This window comes from Eurosta solidaginis, chromosome 1, assembly GCF_040869045.1.
Source record: "Eurosta solidaginis isolate ZX-2024a chromosome 1, ASM4086904v1, whole genome shotgun sequence".
Lineage (NCBI taxonomy): Eukaryota > Metazoa > Arthropoda > Insecta > Diptera > Tephritidae > Eurosta > Eurosta solidaginis.
The window spans coordinates 374,508,209-374,529,216 of NC_090319.1; the positions used below are offsets into that span (position 1 = coordinate 374,508,209).

Genomic DNA, 21,008 nt, shown 5'->3' on the forward strand with positions numbered 1-21,008 from the left:
AGTGAACTTGTAAACGTTTGTGCTGCGGTTATGAAATCCTAACTTTCTCCAATTGAACCCTAAGTATCATATCATAATGGCTTATGAAATCTTAGAGAAAATGACCATTGTTTCGTTCACAAAGATATATACTTTCGCCTTTGAAAGCTAGGCCTCTTTCACCCAAAAATAAAATGGTGTCCAAAATTCTATATAAAATTTCTTTCCACTTTTGACTTTCAGTGCTTAGCAGATCATTGATAAGTGTATCAATTGTAGCCTCCTTTTGAATTAGATTTTGTAAAGATGGCCATTGAATATAACATTTAATGTGATCTTGAGTATTTTCGTGTGATGGCAGTTTTTTGTATAGCTTCTTCCATACCTGGAATTTCGAATATCGGCAGAACAAATTTTAAGTCGATTTGAAGTATTGGTGCATAATAGACGACATGGTAGGCAATAAAAAGCATTGCTACTGGCACTCCACAATAACCAGTTACGCTACACTTTCTCTCCATTTGGCAAGATTCTGTTTAGCAACGAGGTAGGAAATGCATCGTCATGACAATCACGTGGAAAAATAACAGGACACTTCTGATGACCTCGACGAATTATTTCGTTGACTTCTTCAGATCGCAAAAACTCATTATTCACGGTACCCATATCGAAGTCGTTTAAATAATCTGGACTTTGATACAGAGTTGGTGGTATTTTTGGAAGACTTTTTGAAGATGACCTTCATCAGTGTCACCACGAAAACTTTACGATTTCGGATTGATGTAAACATATATTTTTGTTTGATGTTTTTATTGTCTCCTCAGGCCCAGGCAAAAAATCATTATCAATATTCGTAGCTTTTGAAATTCGGCCTAAAATTTGCACATAGAACAACTAAAGACTCTCCTGAACTTAAAACAATGTCTTAGTACCTCTAGGTCGGAATCCCCCATCCCTCTCCCCCCTTCCAATTTCTTTTCTCTTGTATCCTCCCTTGCGTTTTCCATTCGCCCCTTTCATTCACTATATGCTCTATTTTTCACTTTCCTTTCTACTTACTTCTTTGCTTCACATTTCATCAGCCATTCAACTCTCTTTCCTATCCTCTCCCCCACTCCCCCTTTCTACTTTCACCTCCTCTCCTTCTTTCGCCGGCAATCACGCACATCGGACGATTGTTGTATTTAAATCTGAATAATGGGGAAGCGGTGAGTTCGACAAAATACATGAAAGTGTATCGTAGTTGTTATAAATGTGATTGATGGAGGCGAAGAGCTAGTCACCACGGAATAATGCTTTAATTAAACTTTACTGGTGGATGAGACAGGAGGTGAAATGGTACGGATGGACGCAATCTAGCAATGAGGGAAATTATTGGCGAGATCAGGCCCTCGGCCCTACATCGATGAGCCGGTGAATATGCTGATTCGCTGCCTCGGTGACGGTCAGTGAATTCATGGCAAATTTCTAAATGCTTGGTTAAACTCCCCCGGCGCGTTTAAGCTACAAAAACGAAAGATACACGTCCGCTTAAAAATACTCCTTCTTTGAATATAGACAGAATGCTAGTTTATGAGTATCCATAGCAATGCGGGATAGTGTAAACATTCCTTTAGTCGTAATACAAATAATTTACTATGTCCATATACTTACCCACAATTTTGAATATACCCTTAAAATATGCTACCCCTTTATCAAAGACTGATTCCTATATTTTCCTATACCTTCATTTCTATTCTTCAGTTTTCAGAGTGTATATATATTTGAAATTCTTAGTATGCAGTATACTTGATTAAGCCCCACAACATATTGTTTTCAAATTTATTTACTTTGTCACATAGTGTAGTCGGACAAAGAAGTCATCAAAAAATTACAATATATATGCACTATAATATTTCACGTACGATTAAGTCAATTTTTGTCTTCATAATTTGTTGCAATTATATTCATTAAGCCCTTTCATTTCTGAAGGATTTAATTTCTAAGCGTAGCTATTGAAGTTTAGTTGAGCTGAAAATCGCGTTTCTGAACTCATTTATATCACAGTACTGTGACATCACTTAAGCCATTTCCAAAATACTGAATACGTGCAAGAAAACAAATACAAGCAGGATTGCCTAGTGGTTAAGGCAACTGCAGTTTCACCGTGTGATTCGCGGTTCGAATCTCGGTGAAACCTTTGATAACATTACGAAATTGCCTCATGATGATTACGTAGCGGTTTTTTAAATGGTACCATCGCAATATGCCAGTAATTGTTTATTTCTTTTCAGTTTATCTTAAAGAAACATAATAATTGAATATTCAATTATTATAAGCCGGTGTTAAGCTCATGAATTCTTAAATATTTAGCAGCACAAAAATATTAATAATTATTTATGTGCTCTCTTGAACATATGAGTAAACAAAGACACACATATTGCGTATGTAGAGATAGTAAATTCTTTGCTAAGATGAAAATCGCTAGTCCAAAAGGGACGTGTTCTAATATAAAAAAAATGTTCATCAAAAAATTCCGATATATTGCGTTTATCAAAATTGGGCTGAGATAGGTAACCTTAAAAAGTGGTATTTAAAAAATATCGATTAAAAATATAAAGCGTTAATGTGGTATCCTATACTATCGAAGTTCTTGGTCTGGATAAATCCTCTAAGAGTGGAGTGCTTGTTTAACAGATCTACGTGAAATTTAAGAAGACATTGAGTAAACGGCCTTAAAATTTTTCAGGGGGCTTCAAAAATGTTTTTTCTCTATGAAGGAACTAAGAAATATATTTTCTTTCGAACGCCCTAACAGCTGCCCCAATTTATATTGATAGCAAACACTTTAATAAGGCCAAATAGTAAATTTACCTAATTCAACTTAATTATAGATCCATTCTACACTTTTCACATTCTAAAATTAGGCATCAACTGATTATCAAATAATGAATTGAAAACTAAGTAAAAGTATGAAACTAATTTATTTTATATTAAGTGTACTTGCCACTTACTTAATTCAAGCCTACCGAGAGATATTAAGAGTTTGCGAAGGCACATCGATATTTAAATATTTTTCACCCAGCTCAAGGCTGGAAGGCAGAAATACTTCTTGAAGGCGATAACTTTATAGATGTACAACGAATGCGATTAAAAAAATTTATTTTTATATTCAACTTTTGAAGCAAATGCAAAAGTGATTTGATTTTGGAAGAAATATTTTGTGTAAAATTAGCCCCTAGGTGCTAGCATTAACCCCTGATGCCAGGTATCAAAACTCACACTTACTGAATCTAAGCTATGATATAAAGTTTAAACGTTAAGAGAAAAAGTAAGCATCTATAGAAATAGAATTAACAAAATTGCTTAGTTTCATTTATGCTCTACTGAGTTTTCCACATACATAGTTCGGCAACAGCAGAACGCAAATTTTTCAACCCTTCCTTACTAAAACCTAAAAGAGGTTGCTAATGTAGAGGAACTGGAGGAGTCGAATGAATTCCTAACAAGGACGCTTATGACTGCGTATAAAAAAGCTTGCCCTCTAAGAAGATTCAGAGGAAAAGCAAAGCCGTCTTGGTGGAGCAATGAGCTGAGTCTTCTAAGAAGACAGGTAAAAGAAATGTTTAAACTCACAAAGACCGCGGAAAGCGAAGCGTGTCGGGACGAGTACAGGGATCTACTGAGGATCTACAAGCGCGAAATTACCAGGGCGAAGAGAAACTCATGGAAAATTTCTGTACGGACATAGAGTGCTCCAGCGAAACAGCATGGTTGAAAAAAGTCCTAGCAAAAGGAAACATAGTCCAGGGACTAATAAAGAAAGAGAACGGGGAATGGTCACGTGATAGTGAGGAATCCATTGAGGTGCTTCTCGATACACATTTCCCATCGGGAGACGGTTTAGAAGAACCAGCAGACATCACTCACACTTCGATCACGGAGCTAGTGATGCCGGGCTTGGTGACCGATACCAAGATCGAGTGGGCAGTGAAGACGTTTTCTAAGTTTAAATCGCCGGACCCAGATGGTATATTCCCGGCCATGCTACAAGTCTCAAGTAGGGCGGTCGTGGAATGGCTTAAAATAATATTCGATGGGTGCATAAGACTGAATCATGTACCGCACTCTTGGAGAACTGCTCGTGTAGCTTTTCTGCCAAAGGCGGGGAAGATCGGTCACGTGTATCCCAAAGACTATAGATCCATTAGCTTAACATCATTTCTGCTCAAAACCTTTGAGAGGCTGATAGATGTGTACATAAAGTCCAACGTGGATGAAAAGCTGCTCTCCACAACACAGCATGCGTACACCAAAGGCAAGTCGGTAGACATCGCATTGCATAGGGTGGTAATAAGCATAGAGAAATCCCTGGAATATAAGGAGTATGCTCTAGGAGTCTTCTTGGACATTGCCGGGGCTTTCAATAATGTTGCAAAATGGGCGATTACGGATGGTCTTAATTACATTAAAGTACATCCTGCCTTAATCAGATGGATCGGCTGCATGTTAAATTGCAGAAAGATTACATCACAATGGGGATTGTACGAGGCCACGAAATCAGTGGACAGGGGCACGCCGCAGGGAGGGATGCTATCACCTCTGCTGTGGACGCTGGTCATCAACCAACTGCTCAGGCAATTCGATGAGGGACCCGTAAAACTTACGGCTTACGCAGATGACGTTGCAATTATCATAAGTGGAAAATGCCTTCCAACGATTAGTTCTTTGATGGATGGGGCGCTTCGGGATATTCATACCTGGGCATCTAATGTCGGGTTGAAAGTCAATGCGGAGAAGACGGATATGGTCTTGTTTACAAAGAGGTACAAGGTCCCAAATTGGACCAGGCCTAAGTTAGGAGCGGTGACCTTACAGGACAAACCTTGCACAAAATATCTAGGAATCATCCTAGACAGTAAGCTGTCATGGAAGCTCAACGTGGAGGAGAGGGTCAAGAAGGCTTCAACGGCACTCTATGCATGTAAAAGAATGCTGGGGTGTACGTGGCGCTTATCGCCCTCTCTTTCTCATTGGGTTTTTACAGCGATTGTAAGCCCTATTCTATACTATGGAGTTCTTGTTTGGTGGAAAGCCACACAAAAAACAACATACCACAAAAAATTAGAGGGGGTATGCAGACTATCGATGCTTTGCATTACGGGAGCCCTGAAAACAACCCCGACGGCTGCACTGTATGCCATTCTGCACATTCCACCTGTAGACCTGGTAGCAAAGAACAAAGCGTTAACGACCGCAACCAGGCTCGGTGCTTCGGGGCAGCTTGAGCGCCGACCATATGGCCATAGTAGTATAGCGTCATCAGTCACAAGACGAACAGACTACATGATTCCCTACCTGCGCTTTGAGGGAGATCTTAAGGCCACAATAGAGGTAGACGGTTGGCGCAAGGGTGCGCAAATGGCGGACGAGGCGATACATGTGTACACCGATGGTTCCAAAGTAGTGGAAGGAGTAGGGTCTGCGGTATACTGCGCTGATCCGGAAATAAGCAGATCCTACAGGCTGCCGGATTACTGTATCGTTTTCCAAGCAGAAATATTAGCCGTAACCAAAGCAGTAGAAACCCTGGAAGAGAATAGCTTAAGCTGCAACCGTGTTAACTTCTATATTGACAGTCAAGCAGCAATTAAGGTAATAATCTCGCATAGCACAGCATCTAAATGCGTGTTAGAGTGTAAGCAGTCTCTGGAGAGAATCGGGACAGGGAGAAGCATACATCTATATTGGGTCCCAGGGCATATGGGAATAGATGGGAATGAAAAAGCGGACGAATTAGCTAAAAAGGGCGCATCCCTTGAAGCTTGCTCCGTAGACGTCCCAATTAGATTGTGCGAGATTAAGCGAAGGCGAGAGCTGCACGTGATCGACCAAGCAGGAAAGGCGTGGGTTCAAGCGAGGGGGTTGTAAAGTGTCGAAGACTATGTGTAGGTCTTACAACCTTAGACTAACACAGTTGCTTCTATCATTAAAAAGAGAGGACTGTAGACTCATGACGGGTATTCTGACTGGACACTGCCTTCTGGCGTCACATGCCTTTAAATTAGACTTGGTCAGTGATAGCAGATGTAGGAAGTGCGGGTTGGAGGAGGAAACGATCGAGCACGTTCTGTGCTCGTGCCCTGCACTTGCCAGGCTAAGACTCCAGCTATTAGGAGTGATACAGCTGTCAGATCTAGAAGCAGCAAGTGGCTTAAGTCCTAGGAAGCTTCTAGTATTTGCCAAGAGGACGGAGTTATTTTATAACATAGGTCCTGGTTTTTGATAGGGTTTTTCAGTTTGGTCGTTAAAACAAACTTCTGGTAACACTACGGACTCAATCAGTCTATGTGAGGTCCTCATGGACCGGCCAGTTCAACCTACCTACCTACCTACTAAAACTTAACTGCGCTATACATTTTATTTCATTTCAACCAACAACATAATGCTGGAACTAAAAGCTTTGTGAGCAAATCTAAGTTCACAACGTTAGGTTGGTGAACGACATTCACCTATTCCAGAAATGTGAAAATATAATACCATGAACTACATTTTATTTTTGTTTGTTCCTTGAATTTAAGCAAAGTATTTATTATGTCCAGTAAAATTTTATATAGGAAACCATGGAAACATCCTAAAGTTTTGTATTTTACAACGAATAGACCTCCTTATATACCAATAAAATAAAACCAAAATTTGGTCCTTTTTTCCGTGAATTTTGGTCCCAAATGAAAACATGGTGTGGCAACCGTGTTGGCGATGGAACAGAGCAGAGATCTGCAATGAGTAGTTGTAAACTGAACGCGACATAGTCAAAGTCAAAATAAAATATGATTTTAAGTTAGTTAACACCCGAATAGAAGAACTTGACTGTTCAAAGTTGACTTCGAAGAAACCTTGTAATGTTGATGCATTAAAAGAAATAGATAGGATGAAAAGCGTTACAAATAACTAAGTAAAGATTACATAACTAATTTAAACAATATTTTACCCTACTAAAAATTTAAAAAAATAGTGGAGTCCTTTGACTTGCACTAAAGCAAATTTTGGTCATTGCAGCCTATTTCTATTACATACATATTCAAACAGTGTTGACCAGCTTAATCAAATCTAAAAAAATTCATATTTAAATTAAACTTAACAAAAAAGCTTTTCTAAAAACAAGCTTCTATTACTTGTTAATAAAACGAACTAAAAAGTAAAAAATAAAATTAAAGAAAAAAAAAACTTTTTTAAAAATAAGCTTTTATTATTGGTTAATAAAATTAACTAAAAGTAAATAAAATTAAAGAAAAAAAAATTTTTTTTTTTAAATAAGCTTTTATTATTGACTAATAAAATTAACTAAAAATTAAAAAATAAATTACTGTAAAGAAATATAACACTTTATAAGTTCATTGTAACCTTTAACGATAATTAGGCTTTTTCGTCTGCGACAAAAAATTTTATATTGTACATAATTATATATTTTTTACATTAAAACTTTACACCTAAATTATTAAATCTTACAGTTTATATCACAGTCCTAATTGTTCTAATAAAAGCGTGTTAAATTTTGATGGTATAATTAAGAACATTTAGGACTTCCTTTTCTTGCTATCAGCTTTTATTAGAAGTTCTTTAATTTTATTACCTTTGTTTGCAACTTGTACAAAGTTGTATTTAGTTTTATGAGTAACGTGAATAGTCCTTTATTTGAGTTATTTTTTTATAGGTATAAAAAAATATTTTCCCTGTAAAAAGCTTAAAATACCATACCAACACTAAAACTCTCCATGTCAGGTTCTGCAAGTTTTTTACCCTAGAAATGTAAATATCGGATAAATCTGAATCAACATGTAGCAAGTTCCTGATGCCTTCCGGAAAATTGCGTAAAAGAGTATAAGAATGTTGGAAATTTCAAGAGTTTGCATGGTTTTTAAGGTACAATAATCTTACGAGCCAAATTTTAAGCTGCTAAAGACTCTGTACACTGCACACATATCCAAAATATCGTCGCTGCGCTCACAAAAACAGTTATGTGTTTTTCAGTAACTTTTTAGGAGAGCAAAAAAACTTATTTCTGGTGTCCGTTTGCAAAATTTTGCAAACGTCGTATTTTTGAAATATTTTATGGAAAGTATGTTATTGATGTGTGAAGGAAAAAATCATATTTTTCAACCCATTACGACGTGATAAATATCTGCGCCGTTTTATAGCACATAGCTGCTTTCAAACATGATTCAAATTTGCTTTTGGCGGTACGGAAATGTATGAAATGTTTGCCGTATTTCCTCATAATGCTTACGGAGATGAACCCCTTAAGCCACTGGGAGGTGTAGCTTCATCAATCAGATGTCTGTTGGGAATCCCAAGTGTCTAGGTATTCAACAGAAACTGTTTGCTTAGCATTTCATTTCCCTCCCTAATGGGGAGTACTCTCGCCTCATTGTGTACGTGGTGTTCTAGGGACTTAAGAAGACAGCCTGTAGCGGTTCTGAGGACAGTATTTTTGCAGGCCTGTATTTTCTTCCGGTGAGTAACCTTTAGGCTTGGCAACCATATCGGAGACGCGTAGCATGCAATCGGCCGAACAATTGTTTGTAAGTAGTAATGAGCGTTTCTTTGTCTTTACCCCAAGTGCTACCGGCTTGAGCATTTTATTACGGCTCTGGATTTTCTGCACAGTTGCGGTTGCATGCTCTCCAAAATGTAGATCCTGAACGAACATCACACCCAATATTTTAGGATGTAAGACAGTCGGTGGCGTGATGCCGATATCGGGATCAAATATATTATATTGCACTGAGTGGTGGGTGATAAACGCGAGACCGCCACCATTTCCGCGGACGTTATGTCCAGAGCAGGTCTGCAGTGTAGATGTTGTTGTTGTTGTTGTTGTAGCGATTAGGTTACTCCCCGAAGGCTTTGGGGAGTGTTATCGATGTGATGGTCCTTTGTCGGATACAGATCCGATACGCTCCGGTAACACAGCACCATTAAGGTGCTGGCCCGACCATCTCGGGAACGATTTATATGGCCACATTGAACCTTCAGGCCATCCCTCCCTCCCCACCCCCAAGTTCCATGAGGAGCTTGGGGTCGCCAGAGCCTCGTCTGTTAGTGAAACGGGATTCGCCGCTCGAAGGTGAGGTTGACAATTGGGTTGGAGAAGCTATATATTGCGCTACACAACCCCCTGAATCCCCCGCAGCGTAGATCTTGCTGTGTGTTTGGTCTCATGGATCGCTGCAATGTGGATGTTATGCCGCTTCATGAAATCAACTATCTACGTGATATTCCCAGTTAACGGCTTACAGTTTAACTGCATAATTCTGAAGTACAGCGGCGGAGACTTCGTCACTCTGGGGGTAAGTGATAGGTGACTACGTCTGAGTTGAGGGGGCCAGGTCGCAATTGCTGTTTTGACCATGGGACTGGACGTCCCTGGGTAAGCATTTGAGTATAATTGGGTTTGCGGCCTGGCGTCATGGCGCGATGAAACCAGTCGGGGTGTTGCTGTCGCTGAGACCAGAACATTTAGGGACTAAGAGTCTGTTTCCCTGACCTACTCGAGTGCTAGTGCCGGAAAAAGGGGGAGAATAAGACATGGGCGGGTGCTGATGGTCGGCATTGCTACCGACTCTACTACGGAGATTGCAGTTATATATAAAAGTTACGAGCACTTCGGATTTTGGGGTATATCCCAGAACTTCCTGTCCGATGCAACCATGCTTTGCAGGTGACACACTGACAAGACCGTCGTAAAAAGATTATTTTCCGATAAACGCAGCCAAACCATTTCTCTGGACCGTGGTCAGGTACAGGTCCCGGATTGGGTTCGATACCCAATACCTCCCGGAGCAGGAGAATATGGCGCAGTCCCGCTGCAAGGATCAGCTGGGAGGATGGTAATTTGTGGGAGGGACGCAACAAATTAAATGAGGTTACACTTGAATGAGAGTCCTTGGGCGGAAAAAGTCCCGAGTCACTCAGGTTCATAGAACCGGCTGCCTTGGGAAGCGAGACGGTTTGTAATTATGTTTTACATTGAAATGTGGGCTCTATATAGTGATAATAAAATATGCAATAAAAAAAAATTTGAAAAAAATCACATAACTGTTTTCGTTAGCGCAGCGACGATATACCTTGTGACCAGTTTAATCTTTATATGCAAATTAAAAGCAAACTAGAACCTATCAGACCATGTATATATCAGCTTCAGAATCCCTCTAAAGAGGGTATCGAAGGGGAAATTTTTTAAAAATTCTAGTGCAACGGCCTGGTACAAATTTCAGAAAGGTGTATCAGGAAGCAGAGGAAGATGGCGGCCCCCACTCCGCTGGAATGACCAGGTGTAAAACGATTTAAACTCCCTTGGTGTGACCAATTGGCGCCTGTTGGCAGAGAGAAGAAGCGACTGGCGCGCCTTTTTGGACGGCCATAATCCTTTAGACGGTTAAGCGCCAATTAAGTATAGTAAGTAAGTATCAGGAAGACTGGGGCAGCGTAAAGAGGTTGCCACCGTAGAGGAGTTGGAGTATTGCAACAACTTCTTATCGTAGGCGCTGACAACTGCGTACAACAGAGCTGGTCCTCTGAAAAGATTCAAGGTGAAAGCAAAGCCATCATGGTAGAGTATGGAGATGAGTCTTCTTAGAGAGCAGGTAAAAAAGATTTTTAAGCTGCCAAAAGCGGCGGAAAGCGAGGAGTGCTGGGAGGAATACAGAGATCTGTTGAGGATCTATAAACGTGAAATCAACAGGTCAAGGCGGGTTTCATGGAAGAATTTCTGTGCCGGCATAGAATGCTCCAGCGAAACGACTAGTCGGTTTCACCCGAACTTAGACTTCCTTACTTGTTTTCACCTTTGTTTACAAGTTAGTTCAAATTTTATCAACACAGATGTCTCTGAAGAAAGGCAACGACCCTACATATACCAAAGTTGAAGTTTTTTCTTTTGATAGATATACTCGTCTATGGTGGTGGAAAAGAAATAAAACCTAGGGGGAGAGATCATTAAACATCACTCTTTTTTCCGGTTTTGGGAATTGAATCTTCCAATTTCAATAAATGGCAAGAGGATCCTTAAATTGCCTCTTAAATCGCCAGGTTAACAAACGTATAAGGGTAATATACTTGCAAAATTTAGATGTGCCTAAGCAGCTAGCACATGTTGCAATGTAAATACCCGTCGCACAAAAGTTTCCTTTAATATTTTCCTTTATGTAAATCCAGTTTTAGGCAAAAGTTGACAATTTATATAATGCGTCTTGAACTTCTTCTCTTGCGATTGAATCATGGAGTACAACAATTAAAAAAATCTTCAAATTTATACACGTGTATACTATCAAATATAACAGCTGACTAATCCTTCATCAAAATCGAGGCCATTTGAACGTCAGATGATATGTATGTATGTAAACAATATGCTAGCATGACATGAGCACATGAGCACAAAATATTCAAAATGTAGATAACTGATGTGATTTTAAAAGTCGCATGGCGGGCATGTTATATCCTCCATTGAAAAGTTGTTTCGTGGTCTCAAAAGTGAGCGGCATACAAATAAAATGAATATATTTCAATAAAAGAACACAAAAAATTCTCAGATACAGACTTTACATAAAAAACCCTTATATGACCTATTAAATTTGAAACCTATGATAAATATATATTAATTATATATATGTATATATTTAAATTTAGAAAAATTAAAAAATAACAATAATTATCATTAGAAAAAAATTATTGTTCAGGCCTTGAGCTCGAATCGAACCTTGAATCATTTATCAATAGGCCGATAAAAACAAAAACAATTGTATATATTTTATTTTATTTTTTTTTTTTTTAATACTTAGAGTTTTTTTCACTCTTTTTTCCTCCTTTATAAATCTTATATCTTAGTATTCATTTTTACTTTAATATATAATAGTTATATATCTATTTTTTTTTTTAATGTAAATTTTTCTTCTTTTTAAATTAATTTTTTTTTTTTTTTTTAATTAAATACACATTTAACACAAGCAGCAAAATGAAAGTAATACATACAAGAAAATAAAACAAATTCAATCAAAGTAAAATATTTACAAGAAAAGCAAAACTTCACATATAAATTTAACTTAAATAAAATAAGTTTAAATAAAGTTAATAAGATATAAATAATTTATATATGTTTTTTAAATTAGACCATCTATTACGTTTTTGAACATATATTTTATTTTATTCTTTACTTCAAGATTACTTGTTATTGATTGTATCTATAAAATCTTTAACCAATTATTTATATCATACATCATTTATTCATACATATTGTTACGAATGTTAGCAAAACTAAGGGTGCTACTATCTCTAAGCCGATGCTAAGCAGTGACGTGAATTGACATCAATAATTCAATCATTATGTATCTACATAAACGAAACAATAATTGCGTCTACACATATGTACCATGTACGTATACGAGCAGCGGAGAAACAATGCACAAACACATGCATATATCTGAGATACTCCTGAAAGTATGCAATGAGAGAAGCTATAAAATCGTCCAATTGTAGTTACAGCTGAGAAGTTTGAGAGCTGATGACAAATAGTAGATTCTGGAAATGGAAGCGCCTAGAAGATGCGAACGTTGAAATCAGAGAGTATAAAAGGCAGCAAATGTAGAGGCGCTGGAATTCAGTTTGAGTTGAGCTATCAAGCAGTTATTGATTAAGCACGCAATCTGTCGGGCAATAGTAGCGTTTCATTTGAGCTATCAATCAGTTTGGTTGTTAAGCAAGCTAGTTGCAAAGTATAAGTGCTATTGTGAAGTACTTTAATAAAGGCCATTTTTCCATTATTCAATATTGGAGTTATTTATTCAACAGTTTAGTGATTCGAACTTAGCAGAAGGGCAAATAAGAGGATTTGCAAGTAAAATCGTTACAATATATTTCTTCTAGTAATTTTTTGTATACATTTCAGCATAACAAACCAATTATAACAAGCGCATTACAGTACCTTGTCTAACCTGGTTTCATTTAAAAAGAATAACAAGTCATTGTAATTATCCATCTTCTTCGTATAAAATAAATCAAATAATGTATTAAATTTATTAAAAATATTACACTTGTTTCTTACACCATCAAACTTGGTGCAATGGAAAAATATTTGCTTTAAATTAGCTAAGATAGTCTCTTCCATATGTACGTCCAATTACTATTCTGTTTAAGAGTTTAGTATCATACGTATTAAAATTAAACTATTTAGCTTTGAACCATGGATTTATTTCTTTAATAGATATAAAATTTATAATTCCAATCTTTGCATGAACCTAAATTTTCCTCGTTCAGCTCATACCAGAGAGCTTTGCTAATTCTCATGAGTGCTTCATTGGGTGTAAGATCAGTATTCAGAGTAGTACCAGTTGCTACCGCATTTTTAGCTGCAAAATCAGCTTTTTACTTTTTTAAAATGATATTTAATTGAAATTATAATCGCTTGCCTAATGGCAAAAAGTACACGAAACGTAGATGCATAATTATAATTGAAAGTATAGGCGATAAACAGCTACCTTGAGCAATTCCATTGTTTATTTCTACTGATTATTTACCAAGAGTAAGTATACGTTTCGAAAAAAAAATTTAAATCCACTTACATATTTTTAAATCGATATTTCAATTTAGTAAAATAGAATGAAGTGTGTTAAGATTTACACAGTTATATGCATCAGATAAATCAATAAAGCATACAATTACTTTTTCTTTATTCTGTTTTTTGCCCGCAATGAAATGAAAAATTTCATTTATACACATTGTAGCCAATTTTAGTTTACGATATGCAAAACTTTTTTGTTGTATAATATCCTATTTATCAGATATCTTAACTATTTCTTCTTTCAGTAACATGTTTAAACTTTTAGCCACTACTGATATTAAAGAAATTGGACGAAAATTTCTAATATCTTCTATATTTTTATTTGGTTTAGGAATATGTATGATTTTAATAATCCGCCAGCTATCTCTAACTATATAATTTTCAAAATGAAGTTCAAGCTGCTTAAAGAGTTTATATTTAGCTTCAATTGATAATTTTTTTCTATTATGTTGTTGTTGTTGTTGTAGCGATAAGGTTGCTCCCCGAAGGCTTTGGGGAGTGTTATCGATGTGATGGTCATTTGCCGGATACAAATCCGGTACGCTCCGGTACCATAGCACCATTAAGGTGTTATCCCGACCATCTCGGGAACGATTTATGTGGCCACATTAAACCTTCAGGCCATTCCCTCCCTCCCTACGCTCCTCATGGAACTTGGGGTCGCCAGAGCCTCGTCTGTTAGTGAAACAGGATTCGCCGCGGATAGGTGAGGTTGACAATTGGGTTTGGAGAAGCTATATATTGCGCTGGCAACCTGAAAGGTTGCGCTACACAGCCCCTTGAATCTGGTATTTTAGTCGCCTCTTACGACAGGCATACCTACCGCGGGTATATTCTGATCACCTAACCCGCTGGGGTTTCTATTATCATATGTAATTATATCAGCTCCACCTGTCGTGGATTTCTTTTTCTCTAAATGTGTATAAAATTGTCAAACAATAAATCTAATTGATCAGTAGATATTTGTATATCCAGTAAAAGAGCAATATCATTCATACTCTGAATCGATTGATTTTTTTAAAGCCAATAGCCACACCTGCATATCCATCAGATCTTGTTTTTTTAATTAAATTGAAATTTATAAGATTATGATTAATAACTTGTTCATCATGCGAGAAAATTTAATGTAATACTTGTTATTAAAAATATCAACATAACTTTTATTAGCTTTAAGACTTTGAATATTATACTGGAGAATCTTTATCGTGACTGCCATTATTAAAAAATGAAGAAAACGAAAGTCTACTATTAATATCCTGCTTACAAATGTTTGAAACTAGTTTAGCCAATGATTTATCTTCATTGATTTTGAATTTTTTAATTAGCAAAGTTATAAGTTTTTCAATTTCCCCAACTCTGTTCCAATTAGTTGATTTGAAAACAGTTTGAGATGACTATATTCTTTCTATCTGAGGTTTCTAATCTTTGTACATTTTGTTGCATTTTATTAGATAATTCTATGTATTTCTTATTCACTAAAGATTTTTTAAAAGTTTCATCAAAATTTTGAATATTAGAATGTCCAATATTAGAGATCCTCCAATACTGAAAATTGACTTATATTTTTTATTGCGTGTCCATATGTTTCATTGACTTCTCTCTTTGAAATTTTTTCCAAGTCATTATTTTAGTAATTTTCTTCTCATTAAGCCATTTTTGACAATTTCTGTTATTTAAAGCATTATGTCCTCCACATAAGATGCATTTATTTGTATCATTATTGCATATGTTTTCACATCCTCCTATCTTTCCACAAATGATGCATCTTTTCTGAGATTTACACGCTAACTTTCTGTGCCCCAACTTACCACAATTATAGCATTGGCGCAGTTTTGGGATATAATGTTTAATCTTCAGCATAACACAAAAAAATTTAATGAATTCCGGCAACTCACTGCCTTCAAAAATAATTTTTACAGCATACGTTGGTAAAAATTGCTCTGAATTTTTTGGATCTCTCCTTGTAATTCTAGAAATCTCCATAACTTTAAGTTCTGATTCAATATTTTCCATGATATCAGTATTCGTAAATTCCAATGGATTGACTACTCCTACAGTTTGTAGCATATTTCTTGGTATAAAAGCTTTCCTTTTATTTCAGGTCTTTATTATCTAAGAATCGATGCTCTCTGATAGGAGCTGAAAGAAGCTTTATATAAAAAACGTCCTACCGCAATAATGTCTTTAATACCTATTATATTAAAGTGCAAAATCTTCTGATAAAAAAAAAGACCATTTTTTACCGTTTCATTATTGAGCAAAGAACTTTTTGATGTGTCAAACAGGATCCATAACTGCCCTTTTTGATTTTCCTTATACATAACTGTATCTGACTGCACAACTGTATTCATTTCATTATCTCTCATCCCTATATTTTGTGTATTAGAAGCTTCAACAGTTACAGCTAGCTGTATATTCGGTACAGTACCCTCTGTTACACTTATATCGTCCACCAAAACTTTATTCCAATCAAAAATAGTATTTTTTTTGTTATTATCTATGCCCTTATCCATATTTTTGTCCACATTTTCATTTTCTATAGTTTGATTTTGATGTGTTTTACGTACACCTTTCGGTACAAATGTACTTTGAAACGGTATTTTAATTTGCTCAGTCCTAGTTTTTTTTTTAATAAGTCTTTTTCCACTACCGTTTTCTGTGTTACTGTCGATCTCACTGTCCAAATTTTTTTCACTTTTTTTGCCTATTTTGTCTTTTTACCCCACTGCGCACCCTTCTCTGAGTTCTCCTCTCCCCAAACCATTTTCGGAAGGATTGGACCCAGAAAAAAGCCCGTCTAACTCATCAGACACGGAAGTGTCTTCCATTACACCAACTCAAATATAAGTATATCAAACTCATAAAAAAAAAAAACTCACCATTTGGACAGGCATACAAACACTACTTTTTAACACATAAACTAACTTTTAAAACCACTAAAATTAACTTTATAAAACAAAAATTAGCCGCGTCACTCGAGAAAGAAAATTTTTTTTAATCCTTTCTTGCTCCTTCAGTTATGTTATCTGTTCTGCGATCAAATTGCTTGTGTTAAACATCACTCCTGAGATCGGTGGTATTACGTGTCTATCGTTTTATTGGTCTACTACTTAATTGCACAGTACAAAAAAAATTATAACTGTTTCTTACAACAGAAGAAACTTGGAGTTTTTTTTTATAAAACCAAAGAGGATACAAAATCTTTCATAAAACAGGTCCCGTAAGAATCATTTTCGTTGATCGTACTTACATACATATAGTACAGCACAGCTGAGTTTGGTTTTTGCATATAACGATTAGGGAGGGACAAGGGGTATTTTGTTAAGTTTAACAAGTAAGGAAGGCTAAGTTCGGGTGTAACCGAACATTACATACTCAGCTGAGAGCTTTGAATGAAAAAGAGCGGAGCCACGCCCATTTTGAAATTATCTTTCATTTTTGTATTTCGTTGCACCATATCATTACTGGAGTTGAATGCTGACATAATTTAGGTTCTTATATACTGTAAAAATATTCAATTATTTGTTAAAATTTGATTTTGCTAATTTTTATTTAGAACACATACATTAATAGGAGAAACGTTCCTGCCAAATTTCATTATGATATCTTCAACGACTGCCAAATTACTGCTTGCAAAACTTTTGAATTACATTCTTTTAAAAGTGGGCGGCCCAAACCGTTTGGGTGAAATCAAAAGGAGACAGGAGTTGCATATGATCCATCAAGCAGGAAATGCGTTAACAAAAGCGTGTGCATGCAAAATGTCTAAGATCATGTGCAAAGCTTACGATATTATCTGTGAATAGAGAAGACTTAAGGCTCACGGTGGCCATACTGACTGGACACTGCCTTCTGGCGTCACATGCTTATAAGTTAGGCTTCGTACCGACAGCAAGTGTAGGAAGTGTTAGCTGCAGCAAGAAACGGTTGAGCACGTTCTGTGTTCGTGTCATGCGCTCGCCAGGTCAAGGCTCCAGCTATTAGAGGCGGCAGAGTTGCCCGATCTCGAGGCAGCAATTATGCTGGGTTCTAGTAAATTGCTAGTATTTGCAAAGAGGGTGGAGTTATTCAATAACATCCTATCTATAATGTCCTGCCACCTGATTGGGGTTCTTCCGTTTGGTCGTCAAACAAATTCTGGTAACATTATGCACACATTCAGTTTATGTGAGGTCTTTATTGACCAGCCAGTTCAACCTAACCTAACCTCTCCTTCTTACGCCGGCATGCACGCAACATCCTTGCCCTACAACATGCGGGAACCCCGAAATAGGTGTTTTCAAATCTTGTCACATTGTCACACAGTGTAATCAGATATGTTCGCTAAAATATTTCACGAAGGCCTCAATTAATTTTTGTTTTTATAATTTTGTAAAAGTGTTATAGTTATTCATTAAGCCCTTTCTTTTGAAATAGATTTACCTCTATAACTATCAGTTATAGTTTAGTCAAGCTGACCATCGAGTTTGAGAACAAGCTATTAAATAAAAAATATACAAGTTTATATCTCACTGTGATATGAGTGACATGTGACATCAGTTAAGCAATTTCCAAAATACTGGATACGTAGTAAAGAAATGTCAACGCTGATATGTGAATTTTATTTTTAGTCAGAACACCTGTGCATACGTATTTATGTATTTGAGTATATCAATGTACAAAGAAACTAATTTAAAACATTTGGATTCCACTATCTTTTTTAACTATTCTTTACCTTAGGCTGCGTGAGCGCTACGCTGACTAAACAGCTTAATAAAAACAACTTGGCACACAACATTATTATAATTTTTTTTTTTTTAATCTTTAGGATTCAGAAACCATAAGTTTTACGAGTAAAGAAATAGTAAAACTGTTGAAATCTCAGAACAGGGCTGCCTTTTATAGCACAAAATTTTTAATAATTGGTTTATGTGCTCTCTTAAAAAAATGAGTAAACAAAGTCGCATTGCATGTGAAGGTATAATAAATTCTTTGATCTGATCAAAACATAGTCCAAAAGAGATATGTTCTACAATAAATTAAAATATAGTTCTCATCAAACAAATTTTTATATAACGTGTTTTTCAAAAGTTCGCTGCGATAGGGTGTTTTTGCACAGGCATCTTCCACTTAGGCTAGGTTATGTCCTAAGCTGCAGGCGAGAAACATAATATCATTTAGACCCCTCGTATCATCACATTCGGTGCTCAGCCTTTCGATGAACTGATAATTTGCTAAAAAACAATTATAGTGAATTTGAGAAATGGTAGATTTTGATTAATATAAACTGATTTATGTATATGGAAACAAATATCTGACATTTAGTTTGGAGAAAACTCTTTTTCGGCGTTATGCTATCCTCAGTGACATGTTTCGTTCTGAAGCCCCAAAGATGATACAACATCGAAATCTGTTTATGTGCAAACCAAATTTCACATGATATGAAGGAAAATTGTTTCAATATACATATATATCATTGTGAATTCATACAAGTGAAAAATCTTTCTATTCCTCCATTGCCATACCTAACTGTCAAATAATAGCTGACAGGGTTGTTTTTTGAATTCACAATGATATATATCTACATCAACTAACACTCATGTCAACAGAACAAAGTTAACAAGGATTGCAGTTTTACTAAGTATGATGAGCTTATATCATATGTATATTTAGTGCCGGCATGGTCCCGAAACAAATTAAGGAAAATTTACTTTAGTATCATCTGAGCACTTTAGCACAAATTTCGTAATATTTCCCCCGAAGCTCAAAAAAAAATTTCGACCGCACGCATTGAAAAGAGTAATAAAAATTAAATTGTATTGGACCGTTTTATGGGTCTTTTTAAGTGAGATTCGGAGCCTTTTTTCTGCAGATTTATTGAAGTCTTTTGGGCTCAATTTAGACTTTTTTTTATAATTTTTGGAGCCATTTTATAATCTGTGCCTAAACCTTTTCGGGAGCTTTGTGGAATTATTTTGAATTTTTATACGAGACTGTTAAAATGACTTGACTTTAAGAACTATTAAAAACTTTCCAAAAAAAAAATAAAATAAGTCTGAGTATGGAATTTTTTTAAACTTGTCACTGTTGCAACAAAAAAGTATCATAAGTAATAATGCTCTGAAACATTCAGCTAACTGACTTTTGTCATGTATCCGCCCCACAGCTTAAATTTTTTCGCACTAGGCTTCGTAGACCCTTATCAAAATGTATGTTTTTTGATGTTTACGAAAAGACACTGCAAGATCGCTCACATAAAAGACTCTGATTGGATCCTTCTTTTGTTGCGTTCCGACTCTGGTTAGCCGGGCACCCTAATGCACATACGCATATAAATAACACTAACTCTTAATTCTCATCGTAAACAAACACAAAGCAAAGCGTAGGGGGAGAGATCATCAAACACCACTCCCGAGATCGATGATATTACGTGTCTTTCGTTTTGTTGGTGTACTACTTAATTGCACAGTACAAAAAAAATTAGAACTCTTTCTTTCAACATAACAAACTTAAAGTTTTTTATAAAGACAATGAGGATACGAAATCTTTGATAAAACAGATTCCGCAAGAATCATTTTCGTTGATCGTACTTACATACATATAGTTTTGTTTTTTGCATATAACGATTAGTTTAACAAGTAAGGAAGGCTAAGTTCCTTTTTTAATATAGTGAATAAAATTGTTATTGTGTGATACTAACTCGGTCTTTTCTTTTCTTTTATTTGCGACGCACCCGCCCGACTTCCTGGGTCTCCACTGCCACGCAAACCACCGAACATTACATACTCAGCTGAGAGCTTTGAATGAAAAAGGGCGGAGCCACGCCCATTTTGAAATTTTCTTTTATTTTTGTATTTTGTTGCAACATATCATTACTGGAGTTGAATGTTGACATAATTTGCTTATATATTGTAAAGATATTAAATTTTTTTGTTAAAATTTGACTTAAAAATTTTTTTTTAAAAGTGGGCGTGTTCGTCATCCGATTTTGCTAATTTTTATTTAGAACACATATACTAATAGGAGTAACGTTCTTGTTAAATTTCATCATGATATCTTTAACGACTGCCAAATTACAGCTTGCAAAACTTTTAAATTACATTCTTTTAAAAGTGGGCGGTGCCACGCCCATTGTCCAAAATTTTACTAATTTTCTATTCTGCGTCATAAGGTCAACCCACCTAACAAGTTTTATCGCTTTATCGGTCTTTGGTAATGATTTATCGCACTTTTTCGGATTTTCGAAATTTTCGATATCGAAAAAGTGGGCGTGGTTATAGTCCTATTTCGTTCATTTTAAATAGCGATCTGAGATGAGTACCCAGGAACTTACATTAAGATACCTCAAAATTTACTCAAGATATCGTGTTCACGGACAGACGGACGGACTGACGGACATGGCTAAATGAATTTCTTTTTTCGCCCAGATCATTTTGATATATAGAAACTATCTATC

The 21,008-nt window shown here is 36.1% G+C and overlaps 1 protein-coding gene across 3 annotated transcripts in view; it reads right to left on the bottom strand.

Moving 5' to 3' along the window:
* Positions 1-18,439, bottom strand: part of LOC137238268 (uncharacterized) — a 79,440-nt gene extending 61,001 nt beyond the window's left edge. For 2 of the 3 annotated variants that reach the window (XM_067763066.1, XM_067763065.1), the window contains exon 1: positions 18,288-18,439. In XM_067763066.1, coding sequence (XP_067619167.1) covers positions 18,288-18,350 — 63 coding nt within the window. In that variant the 5' untranslated portion in view covers positions 18,351-18,439. The remainder of the gene's footprint in view (positions 1-18,287) is intronic. The other variant, XR_010949142.1, reaches the window with a different exon arrangement.
* Positions 18,440-21,008: the final 2,569 nt, after the last annotated feature.